Source organism: Clytia hemisphaerica, unplaced genomic scaffold (assembly GCF_902728285.1).
Source record: "Clytia hemisphaerica strain Z4C2 unplaced genomic scaffold, Clytia hemisphaerica genome assembly, whole genome shotgun sequence".
NCBI classification, from domain to species: Eukaryota; Metazoa; Cnidaria; class Hydrozoa; order Leptothecata; family Clytiidae; genus Clytia; species Clytia hemisphaerica.
The window spans coordinates 727,442-751,839 of record NW_027103761.1 but is presented as its reverse complement, the minus strand read 5'-3'; the positions used below and the strand labels follow the sequence as shown (position 1 = coordinate 751,839).

General features: G+C 35.9%; 1 protein-coding gene and 1 long non-coding RNA gene across 3 annotated transcripts in view; both read right to left on the bottom strand.

Annotated features, from left to right (window-relative positions):
- Nucleotides 1-11,877: 11,877 nt before the first annotated feature.
- LOC136805652 (uncharacterized) lies at nucleotides 11,878-14,609 on the bottom strand. Its single transcript, XR_010846431.1, has 3 exons — nucleotides 14,247-14,609; nucleotides 13,609-13,794; nucleotides 11,878-12,230 (listed from the first exon to the last, which is right to left on the bottom strand). It is a non-coding gene; the product is annotated as an uncharacterized lncRNA (long non-coding RNA).
- Nucleotides 14,610-19,972: 5,363 nt separating this feature from the next.
- LOC136805634 (uncharacterized) overlaps nucleotides 19,973-24,398 on the bottom strand; it is a 65,222-nt gene continuing 60,796 nt past the window's right edge. For both annotated transcript variants that reach the window (XM_067062210.1, XM_067062211.1), the window contains exons 76-79: nucleotides 23,979-24,046; nucleotides 22,969-23,034; nucleotides 20,758-20,955; nucleotides 19,973-20,132 (exon numbers count right to left, since the gene is read on the bottom strand). In XM_067062210.1, the coding sequence (XP_066918311.1) occupies nucleotides 20,085-20,132; nucleotides 20,758-20,955; nucleotides 22,969-23,034; nucleotides 23,979-24,046 (380 nt within the window). In that variant the 3' untranslated portion in view covers nucleotides 19,973-20,084. The remainder of the gene's footprint in view (nucleotides 20,133-20,757; nucleotides 20,956-22,968; nucleotides 23,035-23,978; nucleotides 24,047-24,398) is intronic.

Genomic DNA, 24,398 nt, shown 5'->3' with positions numbered 1-24,398 from the left:
TTTCTGATTTTCACATTTCTGACAGAACACCTTTGTAGAAGGATGTATGCGAGGGAAGTCAGAGAAAGTCACTATTTTAATTTACAAATTTGGAATTTAAGTCAATGAATTTCAAGTTTCAATTCATCAATTTTCATTGAATTATTGGCATGGCATTTCACAGCACACACTCATAGGCCAGCCGGTGAGTTTTGGTTCTTTTGTTTTTCTGTGGTTTTGTCTAGGACTTTGGTTCTCAGTGTCTTTCTTTAAGTTAGGATAACCATAGGATTTTCAGTACAATTTTCAATTATAGAATTTACCTAAAATTTTCTTTGGAATTAGCTCATTTCAGTCATGTTTTCTTGTCATTTTGTCTCTATGATTTGTTCACATTTTTGAGAGATTTTAGAGGTTTATCACGAGCATTTTGAGGATATCTAGGATATTTTATCATTTAGTCAAGGATTTGTCATTTTAGTTCAAAATATTTATCATTTTCATTTTGTACTTTTTAGTTTGAACTCTGTCAACACAATTTCAACAATCAACTTCAATACATTATTGTGTGCGTGTTCCAAACCGACCCTTAATCTGTGTCCAGCCTGCCTGCCTCTACAGAATAAGCTGGATAAGTCACTGATGAGAGAAAAAAATCCACTGTCTTTAAGGGTTCTTCATAGGTTTGAGCTCAAATGCCAATTTGTTGATTGCCTCTAATGTTTTTAATGTGTATGTCTCTGAAGATTTAGAGCGCTGTGCCTTTGTGATCCCAATAACTGTCCATACATACTTGCATTTACTGGTCTTGTGAAGTTTATTTCTGGCTGTCCTGAATAAATCCCCATTTATTTGCGTTAAATTTTCATTTATGTAGATATACTTTTTTTCATCAAATCCAAGGTCTCTCGTTGTCATAGACTTCTCCTTTAGACCCTTCCTCGCAGCGTAAAAAGTGTTTCTAGATTTTCTATCAGAGAATTTAACAATAATGCCGTTTTGTTTTGCGCGGTGAGAAATGTCTATTTTATCTCTTGTGATTCCTGTACCAAGTTTTTCATTGAGTGTGTTAATAATCTCGTCAGTATTTTCGTTTTCTGTGGAGGGAATCCCATTTACAACGACCATTGTTCTCCGTCCATACTGTTCGAGGTTGTTTAGTTCGGCCCTAGCAGTAGCAATTGAATTATCCAATGATCGTAAAGTTTTTGCTTGGTTGGCCATTGATTTGCTATTATTTGTGTCTGTGTTCAACAAGTAATCAACCGATTTTTTGCTTCTTTCGTTAGCTAACTCAATATTCTTACACCCCTGTCTCAGTGACCCGGTGGCTTTTAAAATTTCACCGGGGATAAAAAATTTTCTTTGGAAATCCAGTGGGGATTTTTTAAAGACAGAAAATACCAGTGGGAACACAGAATTAGAATAAAAATTTCAGTGGGGATTTCGAAATTTTCTTTTTTTCCAAGTTTGTTGAAACAGTACAGTAAGTGTGATAAGCAAGCAATTTTATTTCAATCTTTCTGTAATTATATGGATATGCATAATGCATAATAACATTTTTCTTTCCTCCCACCCAGTCTTGATTGGGTCAATGAGGCTCATTAAGTTGAATTACTTATATATCATTTCCTCCCTAAGTTCATTTGGCCAAAATTTCCAAACATAGACCTTTAATCTTGAACGGGTCGAATAGCAACTATTTGCTAACATGACAGCTATAACAAGAAATAGACAAGCTTCTATTAGAGTGGCTACTTTCCTAGGACAGTTGCCATATATATTTGATGAGATCAACGTCCTCATGATCTCGGACATAAATTTTGTATACCATGATCCTAATGAGCAGCCTAGCTCAATGGCTTTAATATTACCCCACTTTTTTCGGATTCGATAGTATTTGATTACGTTTACAGGGGGGTTTAGGATTTAGAAAGAGTGTTGTATCTCTGGTATTATGACGTAACGGCTACATAAGTGTCTAAGGAGGGACCAGCATGGTTGGGGCCGACGGGCCAGAAAATTTTTGAAAATAGGACCCTCTAGATTGGCTAAATATGGCCCCAAATTTCAAATTTTTGACAGTAAAAAAGCAGTTTTTTGGTCGTAATATAGCAAGATTTCAGGGTCTTTTCAGAGTGGAAAAGGAAAATAATGGGTTTCCTAGTAGTTTAAAATTTTTTTCATACTCAGGTCTAGAGTTCCTAAGCCAAGTTGCTTTTACAGTCAAGAACACCTTTAAATTAGCCTATCATAGGCTGATTAGCCTATCATAGACTATTTAGACTATTTTATATAGGCTATTTAGCCGAAAATCGATAAAAACCTTGATTTCTGACGAAATATAAATAGTCGCGTCTTCTCTAAGGAATACATGGTTTCTCATTGTCAGAGAGATGTTCATGACGAATTTTGACTTTGGGTCAATTTTGGTTTAGCATATATTCCACTTGTTGGTACTGCGCATGCGGTGCGCATGCGCAGGGTAAGAAAATCGGGCTTTTGGAAAAATAATTTTTTTTTAACAAACATGTGTTTTTGTACACTGCACTATTATCAGAAAATTAGCCTATAATCGGTTAGTTAGCCGATGGATGATAAATTTATTCAAATTTCTGTTTCCAAAATTGAATGTTATATCAGTTTAAGTGAAAAAGATTCTTTTGGCTTTGGGCAATGAAGTAATGGTGAAAAATAGACGCGACTATTTACATTTCGTCAGAAATCGAGGTTTTTATCGATTTTCGGCTAAATAGCCTATATAAAATAGTCTAAGTAGCCTATGATAGGCTAATTTGCCATATATTTGCCAATAGGCCATTTTGAGGCCTGAGCCCTTTACCACTGCGTTGCTTACACGTTTTTTTTATAAGAACAAACTATATAAGAACACAAGGCTTCGAGGCCCAAAAATTTAAGAACATTCTAAGAACATTCTAAGGCTTTGGAGACTTAAAAACATGCATTTTATGAAGAAATTACATCAAAATGCTCAAAAAATGCTGAAAATAAGAACATTTTAAGAACATTTTTAGGCTTCAAATCCAAAAAACTAAGAACATCCGAAGGCTTCGAAAATTTTTGACGTTCTTATAAAAAAAAAACGTGTATAAAATTAAAAACCGTATAGCTAAAAATGTTGTGATAGAAAATGAAAAGATCTAACAATTTCTTTTAAAATCCATTCACTTTTTGAATAAATAGGTATCTCACAATAATAATGTACACATTTTCTATTAATCAACATGAAAATATCACAAGCCTCACAAAGGGAGAGAGCCATAAAAATATACAAAAGAGATGAACAAGAAAATTGTTAGAAATTTTGTGTATAATCTATTATATCCAAACCTCTGTGAGAGAAAAATGTTGAAGCTTTTTTGAGTCAAAGTCGTTCATTTGTTTTGAAAAAATCTAGTATCAAGCTTTAATGAAGCTTATGGACATTTTTCAACAAAATTAAATATGAAATAAAATGTAAAAACTAGAAAAACAGTAATATAATGCCTCTACATTCATTTCTCCTTATGTCAGAGACACCAGCCAAAACATAAAATAATTCACAATAATTCCAAAAAAAATGAAAAACGTTTCTCAGTCAAGCAAATGAATTCTTGGTACTTATTTTATCATAGCTTGGGTTTCTTTACTTTGTGTATATGCATGCCGGGATGATAGCGGAACAGGAATATAATCCATCAAAAATGAATTTAAAACATATTCCCAAGTTAGTTCAAGAAATGTCGTTTGATGTTTGAGCTCTGAGTTTTGGAAGAAGCACGTCAAATTATCAATATCATTGTCCGATTCATAATTTTGATAACAAAAATCACATTCATGGTCTTGAGAAGTCTGTTTATACAATCTCTTTGATATCGGAACTATTTGACAGGTTCAGTATCATATGCTTCTGCTGCTGTTGTATTTTGCAGGCCATGCCATGGTTCATGAAGTATCATGATGGACAAAATAAAATCCTCCAAGAATTCCTCACAACAAGATTCAAAGCAAATCATTCCCATAATTTTTGAGTTTCTACAATGACAATATCCATTCTCTCCCTTGTATAAATTTCGTCTTATGACTGTTCTTTTTTCTTGAGGTAGAAATAAATCCAGACAAACATGTCCCTCTCAGGACTCAGCTTCTTCCAAAGTTTTCCAAGTTTATTTTATCTCTGTCTTCCTTTTCATCATAATCACAACAGTTTACAAAACATCAAACTGACACTGATAAAAATCCATTTAAGTATTCTCAGGGTCAACAGAAGTCTATTTTCAACCCATTTTAATCATCAAAACTGCATGAAGAGCACAAAGGTTTAAAACCACTGTAAACAGTTTTTCCCGTGTCTCACATTCTAGACAGGCCTGTTCATAACAAAAAGTCGGGATTTTCTAGCCTAGCTGAGCGCGTACTACTTAGGTAAATAAATCTGTCAGTTTGTTTCGCTTAGCTTGCGAGCGTGCAAAATATATATTTAAAGGTATTTCAAAATCAAAACAAATATGGTAGACAATCTAAATTGGATGTTGAAAAAAATTGGCTGGCTGTATGAAGTTGCTTGACAATGAACAGTCAGTCTTAAAGATAAAGATTATCAGTTAAGAGTTAATCAAAGATAGAATAGCAGTTAGCAGTTTTTTAACATAAGTTTTCAAACTAAAGTTTTGTATAAATTCTGTTGATGTTTTTGAGCATAGGCGGGTAGCGGGGTTTTCTCAAAATCTTCAAGTTTCAGTGGGGACCGGCAGGAAAATAAAAATTTTGAAGAGCTACTTAGTGGGGATCTAGAAAAATTAAAAGTTTTCAGTGGGGATTCCCCGGAGGCAAATTTAGCCCGTTTTTTTCCCCGGGTACAAAATTTTGGACTTTTTTTTCAGCGGGTGGGGGTGCCCAGCGGGTCTGTGACACGGGGGTGTATTCTTCACGCTGTCTTCTATGGATTTAATTTCATCAGCAAGTCCAGAGATGTTGCCATTTATAACCTCGAATTGATTGCTTATTTCATTCACTTTTTCCACCAAGCTTTCAAATCTATTCAGCTTGCCAATTATCATGTCTATTTTTTCATCTGTTGTCATGTTGCTGAGGTCTTCCTTCGTGGTGCTTCTTCGTTGTCGTTAGTTATTGTTTGTTTGTTTGTTAGGGAGCGGTCATAAAGTATCTACTAGGGGGGGTGGAGGATTCTAGGGGGGGGGGGTACGAAATTTTTTTCGAAAGTTTAGGGGGGTTCCAAATTATTTTTGAGGGTTTAGGGGGGGGGGGTCCAATTTTTTTTGGGAAACTCAAGAGAAAATGTAGGAAGCCTAATTTCATAGTTTTACGTTTGAAGATTTCAAAAATTTTTCGGCCTTACGGCCGACATCTAATAATTTATCTTATTGGATATATGTACATTTCATATTGGCATTATTTGGGCATCATCGCCTTGCCCTTTTGGTTTGTAACATTGAGCTAGGTGAGGGAAGTAGATTAGTGGCTCTCACAGCTCATCAGAGTGGTTTGAAAAAGTACTTCTTAAAAGAAATTTGTCAAAACAAAGTGTCTTTTTAGCTAAAATGGTGGTGAAAAATATTGAAATTTTCGCCCGTCGGCGCAAACCATGGTTGCGCCTCCTTAGCATCTGCTAATGTCAAAACACCTTATATTCAAATTACAAAAAGCAAATTCCAAGTTTCTTGACTCAAAGATTCCGGGCGTTACTTTCAACCATACTGCTCTTACAGTTTAATATTTTCACTTAATAATGGAGGGCGCAAGTAAGGACAAAAAATACCAGGGGCGCCAATTTCAAAGTTTGCACCCCCGAAAATTAAGCCAGGTCGCTACTGGGGAAAATAAGCCGTATTTTTTCCAAATTTTACAGAAGCTCAGAGAAAACCACTTGATGATTCTTATCTTAACCCTGTTATACTTTAATTTAACAGGGCTAAAATCTCCCTTACCTTATTTTGACATAAAAAACTGTCATACAAACAAATAATACTCTTTGTACCGCATCTGGATGAATTCTTTTTCGCATAAAAATTTTCTTAGTAGGGGGGGGGGGGTGCGAAAAAATATTGGGCCTTATGAGGGGGGGTTCGAAAAGTTTTTTCGAGGGTTTAGGGGGGGGGCGAAATTTTTTTTGGATTTTTCAAAATATCCTCCACCCCCCTCTAGTAGATACTTTATGACCGCTCCCTTAGTTAATTTTGAATTTTTTAAAATCTACTATCAACAACGAATCAAATTTTTGGGGCCTTATTCAGCCATTGATCTTTAATGGAGAGTAAAGTAAGACCAGCGGCGCAAAAGATTAAAGATTATCAGGTAATTTTTCTGATACAATTTTAGAAAACAAAAATATTGACCAAATCGACTTACTAGGTATAAAATTTTCATTTCAAGTATCAACAGCTCATGTTTTTTATTTGAGGAGCTTTATTTTTGGTGCTAAACCGGTATAAATCAGGGCATTTTTAGGCATTTTAAAAGTTGAAAATTGAAAAATTTCCCTTTTTTAGAAAATATGATATTTCAAACTATAACAAGGAAGTAGATATCAAGTTATCATTACCTCCACCTTCGTATAAATAAAAGTCTTTTTAGCTCGGGCGTTACTTTCAACCAGTCACTGGTTGAAAACTCTACAGTTTTTTCACTTGATAATGGAGGGTGCAAATAAGGACAAAAGTACCAGGGGCGCCAATTTCATAGTTTATTGCACCACCAGGAAAATTAAGCCAGGTCGCTTCTGATCGTTCTCAATACAAGGTATAGGACCCTGATCTTGAGTTCACCTTAAGAAACGGTGAATTTTTGTTGTTGTAATGTTTAAAGTTTCTCTATCGAAATGTCAATTTTACCTTTTACTTTATTGGCCCTTAAGGAAGTAAGTCTCCAACGCAGTCGAGGGCGACTCTACTCAAAGGTAGGGGGAGGGCGCCACTCTTTTCCCTGGATTTCTGCATTGACCCTTACAATGTATTCGTCGTACTTAGTTTTGCAAAAAGTTCTCAAATTTTCACCTTTGCATGTTATAAATTCAGTTAAAGCTTCGACGTTTTAAAAGCCCCCCCCCCCCTTAAGCGGTTTGCGTGATAGGGACTTTTTATAGCGTGATTACGTGATTTAGATTTTTTTTGTGATTCCGTGATGAGAGGTCAAAACGTGATCGTGATTTGAAAATTTTCTGAGCCGTGAAACGTGATTTGGATTTTTTCAAAGGGATGCGTGATTAGCCATTATTTTGCTGATTTTCGTGATCGTGATTGAAGACAAAAAACTGTGTGATATCGTGATCATAGTTACCGGGATGGGGCCTCTTAAAATCATGTACGTACTTTGATTGAGTGTCTTTCCCGATCTTTTGCTTCTAACCCAATCATAAACGTTCTCCTTTTTATTTTTTGCTTCTAAACCAATCATAAACGTTCTCCTTTTTATTTTTTGCTTCTAAACCAATCATAAACGTTCTCCTCTTTATTTTTGCTTCTAAACCAATCATAAACGTTCTCCTTTTTATTTTTTTGCAGAATTTTGTCAAATGATGAACTCGAAATAATAAAGAAATGTTTGGTTTATATTTGATCACCACTGATTGTCGAGGTTTTGTACACACACCCCTGTCTCACAGACCTAGGAGCAATCCTGTCAACTTTAAGGATTAGACATATTCGACCCCGATCACAACCCCTTCTCACAGACTCACTGGGACCCCTTCTCATTGGAAAAATTGTCTAAAATATCGTCCCCGGTGGAAAATTATCCTCCAATTTTTGTCCCTACTGAAAATAATAAAAAAACCAACCCTCACTGCAAAATATTATTTTATTCTTCCAATCCTTACTTAATTTTCTGACTTGAAAACAAAAGAATTGAAATCCCCAGCGATAAAGAATATGGGAATATCAATTCCCATCGAGTTTCAGTCCGTTATTTTTATCCCCACTGGCTGAAAAGATCCTATCAGGTCTGCGAGAAGGGGGTGTCCAATCGCAAAGTACAACGAAATAGTAAAAGGAGGGATAGTGTCATGCACCATCGACACCTTTGTAATTAAAAATTCAACTTTTTTTTTCTTCAAAAATTGAACATGTTTGAATTTGTCAATGAAAAAGTTAAAAACTTTTTCCGTCAGTGAGACAGGGGTTGTACTCAGACTGGTGTGTACATTAACCAAAGTTGACATCAATCAACATTGAATCTTGAAATATGTATTGTGAATATGAAAGTTGATAATAATTTATCTGTTCATAATGTTGTAGATAGATATAATAAATAATTTCATTTTTCATTATATTCTGCAAAAGAAATTATTCTTTTAAAAGTACTTTCCCTACTGCTTGCCTGGCTTGTTAACTTTCGATGTTTTCTTATTCCCAGAAAGAATTTCCAAAAAGAAGACAACAAATTTAAAATCACCAGACGGAATAATTCATTACCCATTCCTCTCTTTCAACAATACTAAAACCTGGAATGATTAAGCACATGTAGCTTAGTAACAAATATGCACATGGTGTATCTTTTTGAATTTCATGTAATTCTTAACATCTCTAGAACTGAAGATTGTTTTAACCGAAAGGCTTTTTACTGGAGTAAAATAAAACTTTGTTGTTTCTCGGCTTATTCGTTCCTACTTTCTGATATCCCTGATATGAACCAATGTTAGAATGTTCGCCATTCGCCAATCAATAAACGCAAACCACAAGCAAAAAAGATTCTGATTTGTCTGATTATATACATGATTTTCTTTTAAACATTATTTCCTTGATCTTCAAAAATATTGGTTCTTCTTACAAGAAAAGTGTCATATTATGTATATGCTGTGTGTATAGAATTCGAACAGCTACGGGAAGAAAGACTCACCGGAAGGAATGAGGAATAATAAATATAACGTTCGGTATCAGAATACTGAGATACGACGTTTGATATGATTGTAGTTGTTTTACGAAGGCTCTGAATCATTTTCTTCTTCTTCAATCGTTGATTGTCATAATAAACATGACAAAACAAACAGATTCCAATGAAGTTCACCAGTAAAAGAATCACAACTTTTGTCACCATACAAACACTGTTTCCATAAGCGAAACTGATGGTGTTACCGATGTATCTTGATATAGAGTAAGTGGCGAAGGCTGCTGCTTTCCGCTCGAAAAAAATCACACCATAGTAACCTGGTAAGAAAATAAATACAGTTGGCTTTTTATAATCGATCAAATTATGGAAAGAATTTTGGTTTGGTTTAGTGATAGATGTTTAGGCTTAGTAGAATGAATCTGTAAGGAAGACAACGAAGACAATCCTTGAACTTGTAATTATAATCTAAATTTCGCAACGTTTGAGCATCCATTCTATTTAAAATACAATTTATTCTCTCTAATCCGATCTTCAAGGGACAAGGAATTTTCTTCGAATTATGGAAAAATTTTAATTACAGAGAGCAATTCATACGATTTCCAAGCCGAGGGTCTAATACTTGAGTTCGAATTACAGAAAGATTCGAAGAATGGAAGTTCGAATTAGAGAGAGTTCCATGTATCACAGTTTTCTCACGTGGTCCCTTTTATCAATCCGCAAGACAGAGCAATGACAATCGACATAAAACCCAGCTTCTCCGGCAAAATTATGAATGATCAAGATCGCAACAAGGTCCAAAACTCAACTGTTAAGTTTCAGGTTTCTTTTTGCAACATTACTTAGTCATCAATCACTTGGTGACGTCACATAAGTAAAATTAAGGTAAGTCACCTTCCCAGGTGAGGCACTTTATGGTGAGTTTTGCAGGCTTTCTGATAGTCTATATATAATAAAGTTTTTTTTTGTTTTTTTTTTAATTTTTTTACAAGAACATCCAAAATTTTTGAAGCCTACGGATGTTCTTAACTTTTTGGGCTTCGTTAAGCCTAAAAATGTTCTTAAAAATGTTCTTAATTTCATCATTTTGTGACCATTTTTACCTATTTTCCTAAGAAATTGGCTGTTTTAGAGTCCGCGAAGCCTTAAAATGTTCTTAACATTTTGGCCATCAAAGCCTATCTGTTCTTATATGGGTTGTCTTATAAAAAAACGTGTATACAGCAATCTTAACATGAACTTGTGAAGCGAGAGCACCTTCAGCCATCGCGAACAGAATGTTGATAACGAGGAGAACATCAGGAGGAGATGATGCGACATTCCAGAAAAAAAAACTGATCATGATGGTAGTCGCGCATGCCCATGACGTCATAATGATGATGAAGATACCGATCTGGGTTTAAGAAAAAACAATCATCAAACAAAATCCGAGGGGGTAGTCTGTACACAGACCTGATATATACGGCTTATTTCAAAATTCATAGCCGTAGAGGATCTGTTGTCATTGTTTTTTTCTGATTTGAGATTTTTCAAACGGAACGCTGCGATGGAGTGCGAGTGAGAGAGGGGAGACGACGAAAGAAGTGTTTCTATTTATAAATTATTCTTCATCGCAGAGGTCTCCGTACGGGAATTTTTTTACAAAACAGACAATGCGCAAAGAGTGTAACAAACCGATAAACATGAGTTACACTCTGGTACAGAGTAGAGAGGGGGCTCAGGCTAGGTATGGGTATGGCTTAAGGATCGGGTTTGTTATTCAGGGTTCAGGGGGGGATGCTCTGCACATACCCGGCAATACCTAATTATAGTTCATCTTCCGCTTCCCAACATCATCCGATACGATTGATGCTATCCGCCCTCGAAATACTCGCCATATGACGCCCCCTTCTCACAATTCCGGTGGGATTTTGTCAGCCAGTGGGGATAAAAATAACGAACTGAAACTCGATGGGAATTGATATTCTAGTATTTTCATGACTTTAGATTTCAATTCTTTTGTTTTCAAGTCCGAAAATTCAGTGGGGATGGGGCTGAAAAGAGCATCTAGCATTTTTCAGTGAGAATTGGTTCATTTTCAGTGAGGACAAAGATTGGCGGATAACATTCACTGGGGACGATATTATCCAGTGGGAGTGTGAGAAAAGGGGTGTCGTATGCTTTTTAATTCTAAACATTAAAGTTAAAATAGTCACTCTCTAAAAGTATTTCACAAACAGTTCATGTTTGGAATAATACAACTTTTCGACCGTAGTCTGCTGTATCCCACTAAAATCGTACCAGTCCTTTTCTCACACCTATAGACAATAGAAAAATGCGTCAAAAAAGGATTGGGACGGTTTTAGTGGGATAAAGCGGACAAAAAATGCCCGCGCGACTACGGTCGAAAAGGTGTATTGCAAGCATTTCGAACCAACCTTTTCAATGAGTGTATGAACCGTCAAAGCAGCCAGACAGTTTCCCAGCCCACTGCACATAATGACATAACCAATGTATTGAATTCCAAAAGCACATGTTGCGAAATTCTGAAGGGGTAATAAAGATGGTTTAAGATCATGTTCGCACGTGATGGTTCCGTTTCGCTCCGAGACGAAATGAAGCCATTCTATTGGTTACATTCAAGTGTTACGTCACTTCTAACCAATAGAATGGCTGCATTCCGTTACGCGCGAACATGGTCTAAATACTGGTTTACTATATACAAAAGCCCTAATGAACAAGATAGCGGTACATTTTGCTTTGGAATTTGAAATTTCAACAAAGGAGAAAGGCAATCGCTCTGATATTAGAGTTAAAACGAAATGAAAACAACCGTAGACTAGCAAACTAGTCTGTTAATTAATCACGTCAGAGGACGGGAACAAAAAGGCAGCGGGCGTTTGCTAGAATATGAGCTGCGTAGGAGAACGGGCAAAAGTTGGTGAGAGGCTGCTGATTAGCTACCAGCCCTTGCCACCGACAAAATTTATTTTCCTACGCTTACCTAACTCCTACGCTCACTTTTCCCGCGTGATACAGTTCCAGCCCGACTGGCGCACCAGTCTAAAACAACCGTACCTTTGTCATGTCGCCTATTATAAAACTTTGAACCATTCCTTGCGCCATGGATATTATAAATAACTCCAATATCCACATCTCTCGGAAGATCTTCAGAACTGCAACCAAATTATCTTTTACTACGACCCAAACATCTTCTTCCTGGTTGTCTTTTTGTTCTTTGATGTTTGAAAAGAAGAGCAAAATGATTGGTACTCCTGAAAGACCAACTTCCAAGTAAATCCAGAATAACCTGTGGGCGTCTTTTATGTTGACATGCGACAGCGTGCTGGTTAATGTTGGGCATGCTTTTATACCACACTGCAAATTCATTTGTAATGTGGAGTTGGTATGGTAATTAACCTTCCTGTCATCTAAAAATTATTTTTAAAAACTTGATAAAGATCTGTAAAGATCGAAATATCGTTAAAAAGAAAATGTTTTTGATTTTTTGATTTTTTTGATCCACACAAGAGGGGGTTTATCTAATAAAGAATCCTGCATTAACTAAAATTAGACAAAAAGAATGACACATTTCATAAAAACGAAAAATATCACCGTCCACAACCCCGACCGAAAGTGACTGTACTACCTCTACGTATTCAATCCACTTTCATTATCATGGGAATTGATTACATATGGTTTAAAGAACGACAAATTTACAATGTAGAATTCTGACTTGCAATGGCTGCGTTTAGACCAACTGGCATTTGTAATTTGGCATTTGCTCATGAGGGATTCAATTTTAATAGCTTCTCTATTTTATTTTCTATCATGACATTTAAGGAATCGTCTTTTTAGAGTCATTACTGAAAAGGTGATTCCCTCAAGTTCAACTTTGACAGATCAAACAATGAAAAGCATGGAATTTTTCAAAAACTGCAGTCATTAAAACTGAAACTTTTTGCCGTAGAGCTCAGCTATGGCAAATCTGGCAAATTTTACAATCTATAGAAAGAACTGAATAAAAAACGTGCAAATACTTTCAAAAATCAAAAATGTCATTTTTTCTCTTTGTTTTGGTTCCTTTGTTTGATTTGAAATGCCAGAAAAGGGGGGATTCCTTTGCTCAAAATGGCATTTCAAATGCCAACGAAATGCCAACACGCTGGCATCATTAGGCATTTGACAAACCGAACAATTGCGCGGAACAATAGAATTCAAAAGAATACTGCAAGCAATTACAAATGCCAGGCTGGTCTAAACGCAGCCAATCTTGGCTTTTTATGGTTCATTTATTTAAAAAAGGATTTTGTTAGGTATGTAGCGTAGGTGGAGGAAACTGTTCTCCGGTTCACCTCTCTCTAAGTTTCTTAAAACACCATTCACCAAGTGCAGATAAAGCTTCTTATTATCTTAGGCTAAAGAAATTAATAGAGATGGTTTTGGAAGGCAGTTTCCCCTATTTCATTTTCAATGGTGGAATTTATTACTTTCAATGGTGGAATTTGTGAGGCCCCTAGCGGTTTTCGTGATGGCGTAATTGGGCGTTTTTTAAGTTTGTGATTTAAGATTTAAAAGTGCATGATTACGTGATTGGAGAAACCAACGTGATCGTGATAGAAAGAAAATTTATCTTGATAACGTGATTTGGAAATCTTTTTCCGTGATTGCGTTATTTGAAAGGTGACTGGGAGGGCCTCATTGATTACAAAAGGCATGAGATTTTTGGATATTTCGAGACCAAACTTTTTAGAGAGAACAAGGGATTGTTTCATTGTGAATATATCAAGCAAAAAATGTTGAACTCACTGTGCTTAAGGATAGAAGATAGTAACAGGTTACTGGGTACGAGGGAAAATCGAAATAAAAAATAGTACATTGCGTAAAACTTCTGATTGGTCATTTCAAAGTCTTTTCCAGTGTGTTGTGAATGTTGACGAGCCAAAACGGTGATTGGAGAGGGTACAGCAACCCAAAAGACTGACCCTGAAAAACCTGGAAGAAAAACAAAACGAATGCTGCTATGTCGATGTGAAAACTAACTACCAGTGGCGGGACCAGTGGACCCTTTAAACCTACAAGAAATAGAGGTATCCTCTATCTAGAACTTTAGGGTGGAATTTGAGGCTCAAATTTTTTGTGATAAATACGCTGTCTATGGTTTTCTTCCCTAGCAGTGATGTTTTGTAGAAACCATTTTTCAGTTTTTCACGTGGAAGTGAAAAATGCCTTTTTAGCTATTTACCCCTTAAAACCTATAAAATGGTTTCTCTCGAATAACTTTTTATAAAAAAGTCTTTTTGGTCTCGAATTACGTGTCAAAAATAAGTTGGTGACTAAGAGAGCCGAAAACCTTTGTAGGTTTTAAGGGGTATCCACTGATATATTCTATTCTACAAAATTAAAATTAATTTTAAAAAGATAGACTTCTAAATGAGCATTCTCACCAACACTTATAGCTCCGAAAATCATCATGCCAGTCGCTGGGTGGAATTGAATCATTTGATAGATTGTGTATCCAAAAATTGCCAGAGCTATTGAAAATTTGAATCCAATACACGCAATCAGAAGTTTCGGTAAGAACAACAAACATACTGCACAAAATACATACAAAACGCATAATGATATGAAGCCTCTTTCAGCATTGAGGCTACTTTGTAAGCTTTGAGTACTACTAAATGCGAAGAAATTACAAAATTCAGCCAATGAAACAACCAGAAGATTCTTATAAACAAAGAAGTTGCTTTTTTGATACCATGAAAGTTTTTCCTCAGTCGTCATTGTTTGTCAAGTGGAAATTATCTTTTGAAAAGGTCCAAAACTGAAAAAAACAATCGAAGAAAATCAATTTTATTTGAAATCTTTACGGCTTTAAGCATCTCGTACAGGATATCCCGGAAAAAAGTCCTTGTCAAAACACGAATACAAGTATAGAAAAGTTTCGTGTGTGTATTTCAAAAATTATTGTTTTTAAGCATTTTTCCCAAAGATTGTTCTACTTAGTCGTGCTCTGACACAGGACTCTTTTCGGGACACCCTGTATAAGCAGCAGGTTCTTAATACCATGAACATATAAACGGCTGGACATCCATCTCCTTTGTATTTTTGAAGATAACAGTTCTAGCTTCGTTGCCGCCTCGTTAAAATCATAAAACGAAACAATGGATTTTCATGATATACCTCAGGGCCCGGTTGTTCAAAAGTAGATTAGCGGCCGATTAGCTTAATTTTCGATTAAATCTCGATTAGCGCCGATTAATGCAGAACCGTCGGTTGTTCGAAAAAAATTAGGCTTAAATCTGGATTAAATCCCGATTAAATTGGCCAAATTTTAATCCTGCTCGGACCCAGGATTAACGAGGATTAAGAAGCTTTTTTCTACAAAAAAGGTGAAGTCGCTGCATTGAAGTGATAAATTCGAACGAAAAAAGCTTTTCGAATGTTTTGGAAACGTTCGAAATGTGACGTCAGGATTAAGATCTTTAAAAACACAGGCAAAAAGTCCACGATTAGTTAATCTGACGTTCGAACAACGGAAGTTAATCGCCGGATTAACTAATCGAAATCTAATCGTGATTAGCGGTAATCGGGACTTAATCTAATCGACTTTTGAACAACCGGGCCCAGGGGAATACTTTGCTCACGACGACAAAACTTCGACAAAAATCTCAATGGTCCAACTCTTTACAACTCTTTAATGGGGGGGGGGGCGTACGGGGTTTCTGATTTCCGAAATTCCGAGCATCTTGATGATCGACCAATCATAAATTCACGCGAGTAGTGGGGAAGTGTACCCGTCTTATCCATAGCTATCTCTTGGCGGACTGTGCGTTGACGAACGGCACGAGTATATCTGTTTGCCCAGACTCGTAGTTTCTTTTCGTCGGTTTTGGAGATTTGGGTAACTTGATCGTTTTTTCGTGGTAAAACACGAGAAAGTTCTTTGAAGTTTATCGAACTTTTCGGTCATACCAGCTACCTTTCCTGCTGGTAAAATAGTGAGCCAACCACGGGTACAAACGTTTAAGAGATTCTTTCACGGGCCTCATAAATTCACGCGAGTACTGTAGCTGGCTCATAAGCACTTGTTTTGTGTGTTTTTAGTTGAGTGGAAATGTTCTACCGAAAGGGTCATCATATACTCAACATGTAGTGCTTTTAAAATTAAACATGTTGGTGTTTTCTTTAAGTTTTTTAAAAGACCATTCAGAAGCTGAAGTGAGAAAAATGATTTGGTCGGAATAAAACCATGAACAACAGTTAGAGAAGCCAGGGGTTTATCGATGCTCTTTCTGGTCTGTCTCGAATGACAAAATAGAGGACAATGCTTCAGATACCATTAGCCTCTGGAAGCAACTTCAGCTCATAATTTTCTGTGAAGAAGGGAAAAAATCTAGCTCATACCTGTAATCGGTAATGTAAAAAGATCGCCTCAATAATTTGTCTACCCTCTTATTCTTATTCACCCTTATATTGAAGAGAGTAAGGAATTGTTGAAAGTTAAAAACTTCAACATATGTTTTACCTGAGCAACTAAATTTATGAAAGACAGCACGGCATTCAATTATACTGGTCATATTACCAAATAAAAAAACAAGAAGACAAATGACCTTCTTACAAAGCTTTCAAGGCATCATGTCATTCATCGTGCGAGATTTGGTCAGTTTTGAAAAGTCTTCAATTTTCCACTGCTTACAAAAGGTCCGCGCAAGAAATAAGATTGTGTTGTGGAGCAATCCATACCTATACCCATCATATGTGCGCGCGAACGCCGCTAGCTTCTAGCGCGCTTGTGCTTGACGTCATTGATTCAGAAAACGTCTTTTGTGGATAGAAATTATTTCCGAAGCACACAATCGGGTACCGAAAAACCGAAACTAAAGCTCTTCAAACCGAATTTCCGCAGTAAAAATAGGCATTTTTCCGGAACCGAAGTCTTTTTGGATTCCGAAATACCGGAGTGTTTTGATGTGATTACCGAAATTCCGCACAAAAATAGGCCCATTTCCGCAATACCGAAATCTCGTACGCCCCCCACTTTAATTTACATTATGAGGAAGGTAAGAGAGGCAAAAGACTCCGTCAACTTGTTAAAACTCCGGCTAATATTTTGAAATTTTGACTCAAAATTATGGAATAATTGGGATTCATATAAGGATATTCTTATAACTTAGGCTCTGAACTTTAACATGCCATTTTTTAAAGCTATAGAAAAATTTATTCCAGCGATAAGAGATTCAAAAATAGACACGCATTTGAAATTCTGCACTTTAGCATTGAAAAATGATTTTAAATTATATTGCAAATTTATAAAAGAATTGGAGAATAACTTTTTTGTGAATTACGAGTAATGTTCAAGCTCTATCAATCCTTTTACCTAAGTTATCCAAAGAAATAAAATTATGACGGAATAAAGTCCGATTTTGTATTCCAAATGTGACATACAGGTGGCAACGAAGCTCGCTTCAAAGACATTATCGTCTAAAAAGAAGATAGACGTCCAGTCGTCTATATGTTCATGTTAATACTAATGACAATTAGCAAGCAAAACAGATAAAACTATTCTTGCATATTTTTATACCTTTCCATCGTCCTCAAGCTGTATGTATGTTTGTTCGCTTTAATTGCACACATTATCATTAACTCATTAACTTAATTATAAAATGCATTAAATTGAAACGTTAATTGTGATGGTTGTCCGTAGCCTAGAAATTAAAGCTAGTTTGATTCAGTCACTAGAAAAAAATCTGATATGGTAAGTTGTGACTGAATAACTAGTTCAGTATTCCAAGGCAAACTTAAAATCCGTAAGTATAAAAAATCTTTAAAGCACCGAAAAGCTGTAGTGCCATAGCCGTGTGTCCTAGCCATTGAGTTTAAAGCCCGAAGGGCTAGAGTGCAATCTATAACCTTTCTCAGCAAGAAAAAGTGAAGCCTTAAAAAATGCGCCACATTTTTGACGACAGATTGAATCTAGCAATTCCTTTGTTTACGATTGATATTTTTTTCTAAATTTAGCGGTAAATTTTAGTTTCAATCTGTCATTTGTGTAAAAACAAGGCGAGCCGCTCAAGGCCGCGCAACTTTGGTAGGATTTGTTGGCTTCAAATCCTACCAAGGAGATTGACTTCTAGCCCTTCGGGCTTATACTTCATTGGTCCTAGCCTTGTGAATACGGGCTTAGTTAACTAGGCTAGGTTGTCAATCCCTTAATGGCTTAGTTTTACATAGACGGTTCCCGTCGTCGCAAATGCCGGTTTAGCTTGCGTATCAAAAGCCTTTAGGATGACAAAGATGATATTGTTCATGTTCTCTAACTTTATCTTTAAGGGGGATTTGAATTAGTTTTCGGAGTGCATATACCAAATACTTAAAACAACCATTTCGATGCTCTTGGAGCTTGATTATGCTATGGTGTCAATTTCTATCCTTTTGTATTATCGGCATCAAAATACTTAGTGGCACAAAATTTTTTGAAAATGGTTTGAGAAGCTTTGTATTTCATCATCAGATTGTTATTTCTGTCGAAATTAGTCATTTTGTCAGCATAAGACAATAGAATAATTGATTAGATTCACTCTAAAACTGGCCTTCCCAATTTTTTCCTACTGACAAGTTCTACCTATTCATACTAAAGGCATCTCATTCAGCATAATTAAAATATTCGGTATAACAAAGCTTACAAACATCATACTTAATGACCCTGTCAATATTTTTGTCAAATAGTGTCACTTTGTCAAGAAAATGACTGGTTACTTCAAAGGTCCCTTTTTAGTATTCTGAGGACTTGATTTGAACATTCTCTACGGTGGAGAGAGCAGATAAACTCGATAATCCAAATTTATCTGGTTGTCGGTCGTGGTCGCCATTTCTGGTCGATGTTTAGAAACTCCCTAACTACATACTACCAACAAAGTTTTTTACCTTTCATTTCATTCCAATATGTAACCACTATAGGTTGATTTTTATTTGGTTTTCTGTTTTTTCATCTTTACTACAAAAACTTTTTTGCTCTTATGTTTTGTTTACATGTATCGCACGGCTTTTCTACCATATTTGCTTTGGTTTCCTTATAAAGCTAGTGCCGCCATAGCCTAGAAATCTAAGCTAGTTTGATTCAGTCACTTGGATAAATCTGATGGTTAAGTTGTGACTGAATAACTAGTTCAGTATTCCAAGGCAAACTTAAAATCCATGAATATAAAAAATCTTTAAAGCGCCGAAAAACGTTATATTGCCATAAGCCGTGTGTCCTAGCCTTGTGAATACGGGCTTAGTTAACTAGGCTAGTGCCGCCATGACAATCGGGGTAAACAATAAAAAAACACCGCGTCGACAAATTCAGTCAAGTTCTCCATCGTAGACGCGAATATGGTAACAAGTGATAGACCAACATAGTGATAAAGAAATCGCGTGTTGGGATAGAGATTAGGCTATGCTAATTTTCGCGCTCAATTATAGATGAAAATAAAATTTTAAACATAAATTAAAACCACGACGTATCATCAACTGCTTTTTTGAAAGACAGTAAGATATTTTTTGTCACAAAACTGCAGGAAATCCAACTTTCATACTCGAATCCCTCGAATCAACCCCCTGGCAAAATTTGAGAATAACAGCTGAGCTATCATCTTGCATTACACACATTTTTCATAAACTCATTTAGTATAGTAAGATTATTTACTAGGTCACAGTGTGGATCTAACCACACTGAAACGACCGCCTTCCATCACGCATCACGCTCGCGAAAGAGCGCGCGCACATTATTAACGCCTACATGTCATCTCCAGTACATTTTAGATTATTCATTGAAAACAGATTACAATATAGTCATTTTTCATGTCTCAATTATTCAATTCCGAATAAAAGACATTCAGGGGAAAAAAAGAGAAACACCTGGGTAATCTAGTTAAAAAAACCGAAAGTTTTTGGTAGACAAAGTAATGAGCCAAGGCAAAACCAAATTAGCGTACCACTATGAAAGAAACCGCCTCCGGCGGTCGATAAGCATCAAAGCTTTGCACGAACAAAGCATTCTGGTGACTTGGTCCTTTTATCTCATTAATTTGATATATACTGTAAAATCAAATTCTGTCTCAAAACATAAGACAAACACTTTGGGAAAGGTTAAAAAATAAATTTTTAAAGAATTAAAAAAGAAAGTTTGCCAAGCTTCGGGATTCGACTTAAATATATTTTACATGATAAAAGAATAGATTTTTAAAAATATACAGCTTTGATAAATATAAAATAAAAACATGAACAGCCTGAGCAATGCTAGCTTCTCAACGGCTGGGATAAGTCAGTCTGAACCGGTCATAGTCTGACGTACTCTGAAAGACAAATAAAAATCATCAATTATTGCAAAAGAACATGCAGTGATTGCCCCCGGGAGGGGGTTAGAGGAGCCGGGTATGTACGAGCCATAAGGGTCCCTTTCCACACCCTCGAAAGTTTCTTTTGCGTGATTATCTTGTTTATAGCCAATCAGCGCGTTCAAAAACTCAAATCTAGATTAAAATAAGCAAAGCGGTGCGCCAACCTGGGCAGATTCGCTTACAGAGCCATGGCCTTTAGAGTGAATACGCGCAATGCGTGGAGTATGAGAATCTGCATGGAGATTAGTCTGATGGCTGCATCATACAAGCATTGAGTTTCGCAGGCAAGAAAAAACGAAGCCACTTATTTCCCATCCAGAACGCGCCGCAATCATGACGACGGGTTGTATCTAGCGGTTCTTTTGTTTTTGAGGACTGCTTTTTTGAAATCTAGCGATAGATTTTACTTTCAACCCGGCGTTTGTGTTAAATCACGCGCGGGTGTTCTGGATGGGAAATAAGTGGCTTCATTTCCCGGGCTTGGAAGTCAATGATCATAAGTACCCTTGCCTTAAAACATATTTCAAAAAGCCTTGATGTGGAAATGGGACAAGATAGACTCTATAAAAAAGATCTATACCTCAACCAATTTTGTTTTGAAATATTTAGCATGATTGCTGAATTCACTTTGATCTTGCAATGTGTTGTTGGCGTTTGAGAGTTGATTCATATTGTAATATGCAGTGACGAGGTGTTGATGGAGCGGCCATGACAATGCTGCCATCTTTGTTGCAGCCGTCACACGAGAATCCTCCTCTGTCACCCACCAAAACGATAACTGAAAGAAGAAGACAAAGATTTGGTTTGTTAAATTCTTCATTGTGTAACAACATATTCCCCTATTTAGAATGGATTTAAGTTTTCAAATGGCAGGCCTCCAAGCCAATATTTTGACAAATTAATTAGGAAAATTTGACCCAACTTAAAGGACAATTTAAAACAGAATTTGGCTAAAACGAAGAAAATGTAAATTCCACCATGTAATATAAGAAACGCCTAGTTTCATTTTCTAAGATGAGAATTGCGTTGAAAGCCTTATAGATACTTTATGATGGAAAGTTTCTGAAAAAATTTGACGTTGTCCACCATCGTTTGACAACGGGGAAAGTTTTTGATATTAAGACCACGTTCACACGTTACGGTTCTGTTTCGCTTCGAAACGAAATGAAGCCATTCTATTGGTTAGAAGTGACGTAAAAATTAAATTAAACCAACAGAATGGTTTCATTTCGTTTTGGAGCTTAACGAAACTGTAGTGTGTGAACGTGGTCTAAGGATGCGATAAATGTTGTTACAAGCTACATTTCAACGAATCTGAAGAAAATTTCATTGGGAATTGCTAAAATAGCAGGAAAATTGGACACTATACTCAATAATCGCACGATGGGGTATTTTTTCTTATTTGGCACGCCCTCAAAGAGAGCAATTAATCGTTAATTGCATTCTGTAGAGAGAAATTAATCGTTAATCACACTCTTCAATACCGCGCCAATGTTTACAAAATTGATTTTAATGTTTTTTCTTACATTTTTTTGCATCGAACGTTTTAATTGCATTCGAAATTTATTTTGTGAGAAAGAAAATCAATAAACAACAATAAAAGAAAGACACATAGAGAAGAGAAAATATAAAAACCTCAGTCATAATTTCTGTAATTTACTTTCCTAACTGGGAAAAAGTAGTGAAAGCCATTGTGCGATTAGCTCGTAATCACATAATAACTCGTACAATTCGACAATTGCACTCGTGATTTTTTTGTTTCGAATTTTCCTCGTCCTTTCGGACTCGGAAAATTAATAAAAAAAAAATCACTCGTGCAATTATATTCGAATTGCACTCGTTATCATGTGATTAGTACTAGTAATCGTATGGTTTGGAGTGCAATTAACGATTAATCACGAGTAACAAAGGAGAAAATAGTAATTTGCACGAGTCCGAAGGACGAGTGCAAATTACGGTATTTTCTCCTTTGTTACGAGTGATTAATCGTTAATTGCACGACAAAACATACGATTCCGAGGTAATCGACAGTAAATAGTTTTGAAAAGAATCTTTTTCTAACTTTTATATTTTTGTAAACATTCGAAAACCTCCTTTTTTTCTTTTGTTTAAAAATAAAACATTGCAGTGTAGTTTTTCTTTGTTTTCAATTAAAAGAAGCTATTGTAACGTAGAATTTCTTTGTTTTTTATTATATAGTAAAAAAAAGTCTCTGACACAGGACTTGGGAGAGAAAAGAATAAGGGGACAAAAGTGTCCCCCCGCCGAAGAGTGCAAAAAGTGGTAATAGTGCAATTAACGATTAATTGCACTCCTCTAAACCAATCAGATTCGAGTAATTTTGCACGGCTGACGATTACATATACTAATTGGTGGCCCTGCTTCCGGTAACAATTAAAGGGTTTTTTGTTGCTTCAAGTAAATAGGTATTGAATCAAGACCGAATTAAAGGTTTTGTTTTTAAATAAGAGTGACATCGTTTGCTTACTCATCAATTTTAATTTACAAGCTTTTTCACATTGGATTGACAAGAATGTGGAGCAAGATTGGTCAGAAAAAGGAAAAGAAAAACACTTTTTTGCTTATATCGGCATGATATAACAATAGCAAGACACTGTCCCAATATGAAATATGTGTCTGATATGAAACGGGAACACTTATGTAAAAACAAAGCCTTTAATCTTCGAAGAAAAGAATGAAAGAGCGAAATGTAGTCTTCTTATCAGGCCAGGATAGCAAAGTGGAAAACAAGATCAAGTTTTACTCTCAATCTGTCAGAAAGAAAAAATACCTCGTCAATAAAGCCTTTCATATAATTCTGTTTGTCTGTACCAATGTAAAGTTCTTCTTTGTAATTCTAAAAACACAAAAATAACAACAACAAAAAACATTATGAAACGATTGGAAGTTTGGACCCTATGATACCTTATCGGCTAAAACTTAGTCGGCCCTAAGTGACTAAATTTTGGCTTGGTGACTCTAACATTAGGGCCGACTAAAAATTTGGGCCAAATTAAAAGTTTATAATTAAGCTTTCCTTATTTCCCAGTACTTTAAGCTTTCTCTTATTTTCCATCTGCTTGTAAATTTAGAAATGGCCAAAATTTTTAGTCGGTCTTAATTATTAGTCGGCCCTAAGTGACTAAATTTTGGCTTGGTGACTCTAACATTAGGGTCGACTAAAAATAGGGCCAAATTAAAAGTTTATAATTAAGCTTTCCTTATTTCCCAGTACTTTAAGCTTTCTCTTATTTTCCATCTGCTTGTAAATTTAGAAATGGCCAAAATTTTTAGTCGGTCTTAATTATTAGTCGGCCCTTAGTGACTAAATTTTGACGAGGTGACTAAAATTAGGGCCGACTAATAATTAAGGCCGACTAAAATTAAGGCCGATAAGGTATCTACAATCGGCGCCGAAATATTTTTTCAAAACTTTAAAACCGCAAGTGATTATTAAGTGCTTTAAAGTACGGTTAAAAAGTAGAGTTTTAACATAAAGTAGACTTAAGACTTAGAGGACTTCAAGATCTAAAAAGCTCAAAAATGTTCCAATAAGGCTGAGAATATAGCCTGGAACCCACTTAACCCCTCCCAAATCGAAAAATCCAATGAAGCAAAGTGGAAGTACTGAAACTGCAATTCTGGCCCGATTTTTCTGAAAAAACGTTAAAATACCCAAAATTGTCAATATATTTCGGCGCTGATTGTAGTCACCGAGGGCTATTGGAGGAAGATACAGTTAGAAAGATACACCGAGTAAGAAAGAAGAGTTATACACCAAAGCAAAATCGTGATACTCACGTAAGCGACAGAGCCAATAGTCTCCGTCTTGGTTTTGATATTGTTTTGAAAGATGGTCAATTGCTTTTCTGTTAAAAATAAATACAAAGGATTTCAGATTGCTTACTAGGTCAAAAACATTGATTAGGCCCATGTTCAATGTTTTTCATTGATTGTCGTCAGCAAGTTTTATGGACTGTCAAATACAAATTATTGACAAAAAATATTTAACATCGGACTGTCAATCAATCTCCTTGAAAACTAAAAGAATATTTTGACTGTCATTATTTACAGTCAAGTTTTTGCATTGACTGTTCATTACTTACATTGACAGCTGACAACAAAATCATTGACAGTCAATACAAAACATTGACTGTAAAAAAAATATCTATGGTCAATGTAAACAATTTGTTGTCAATAATTTGCAATCGACGGCCAATA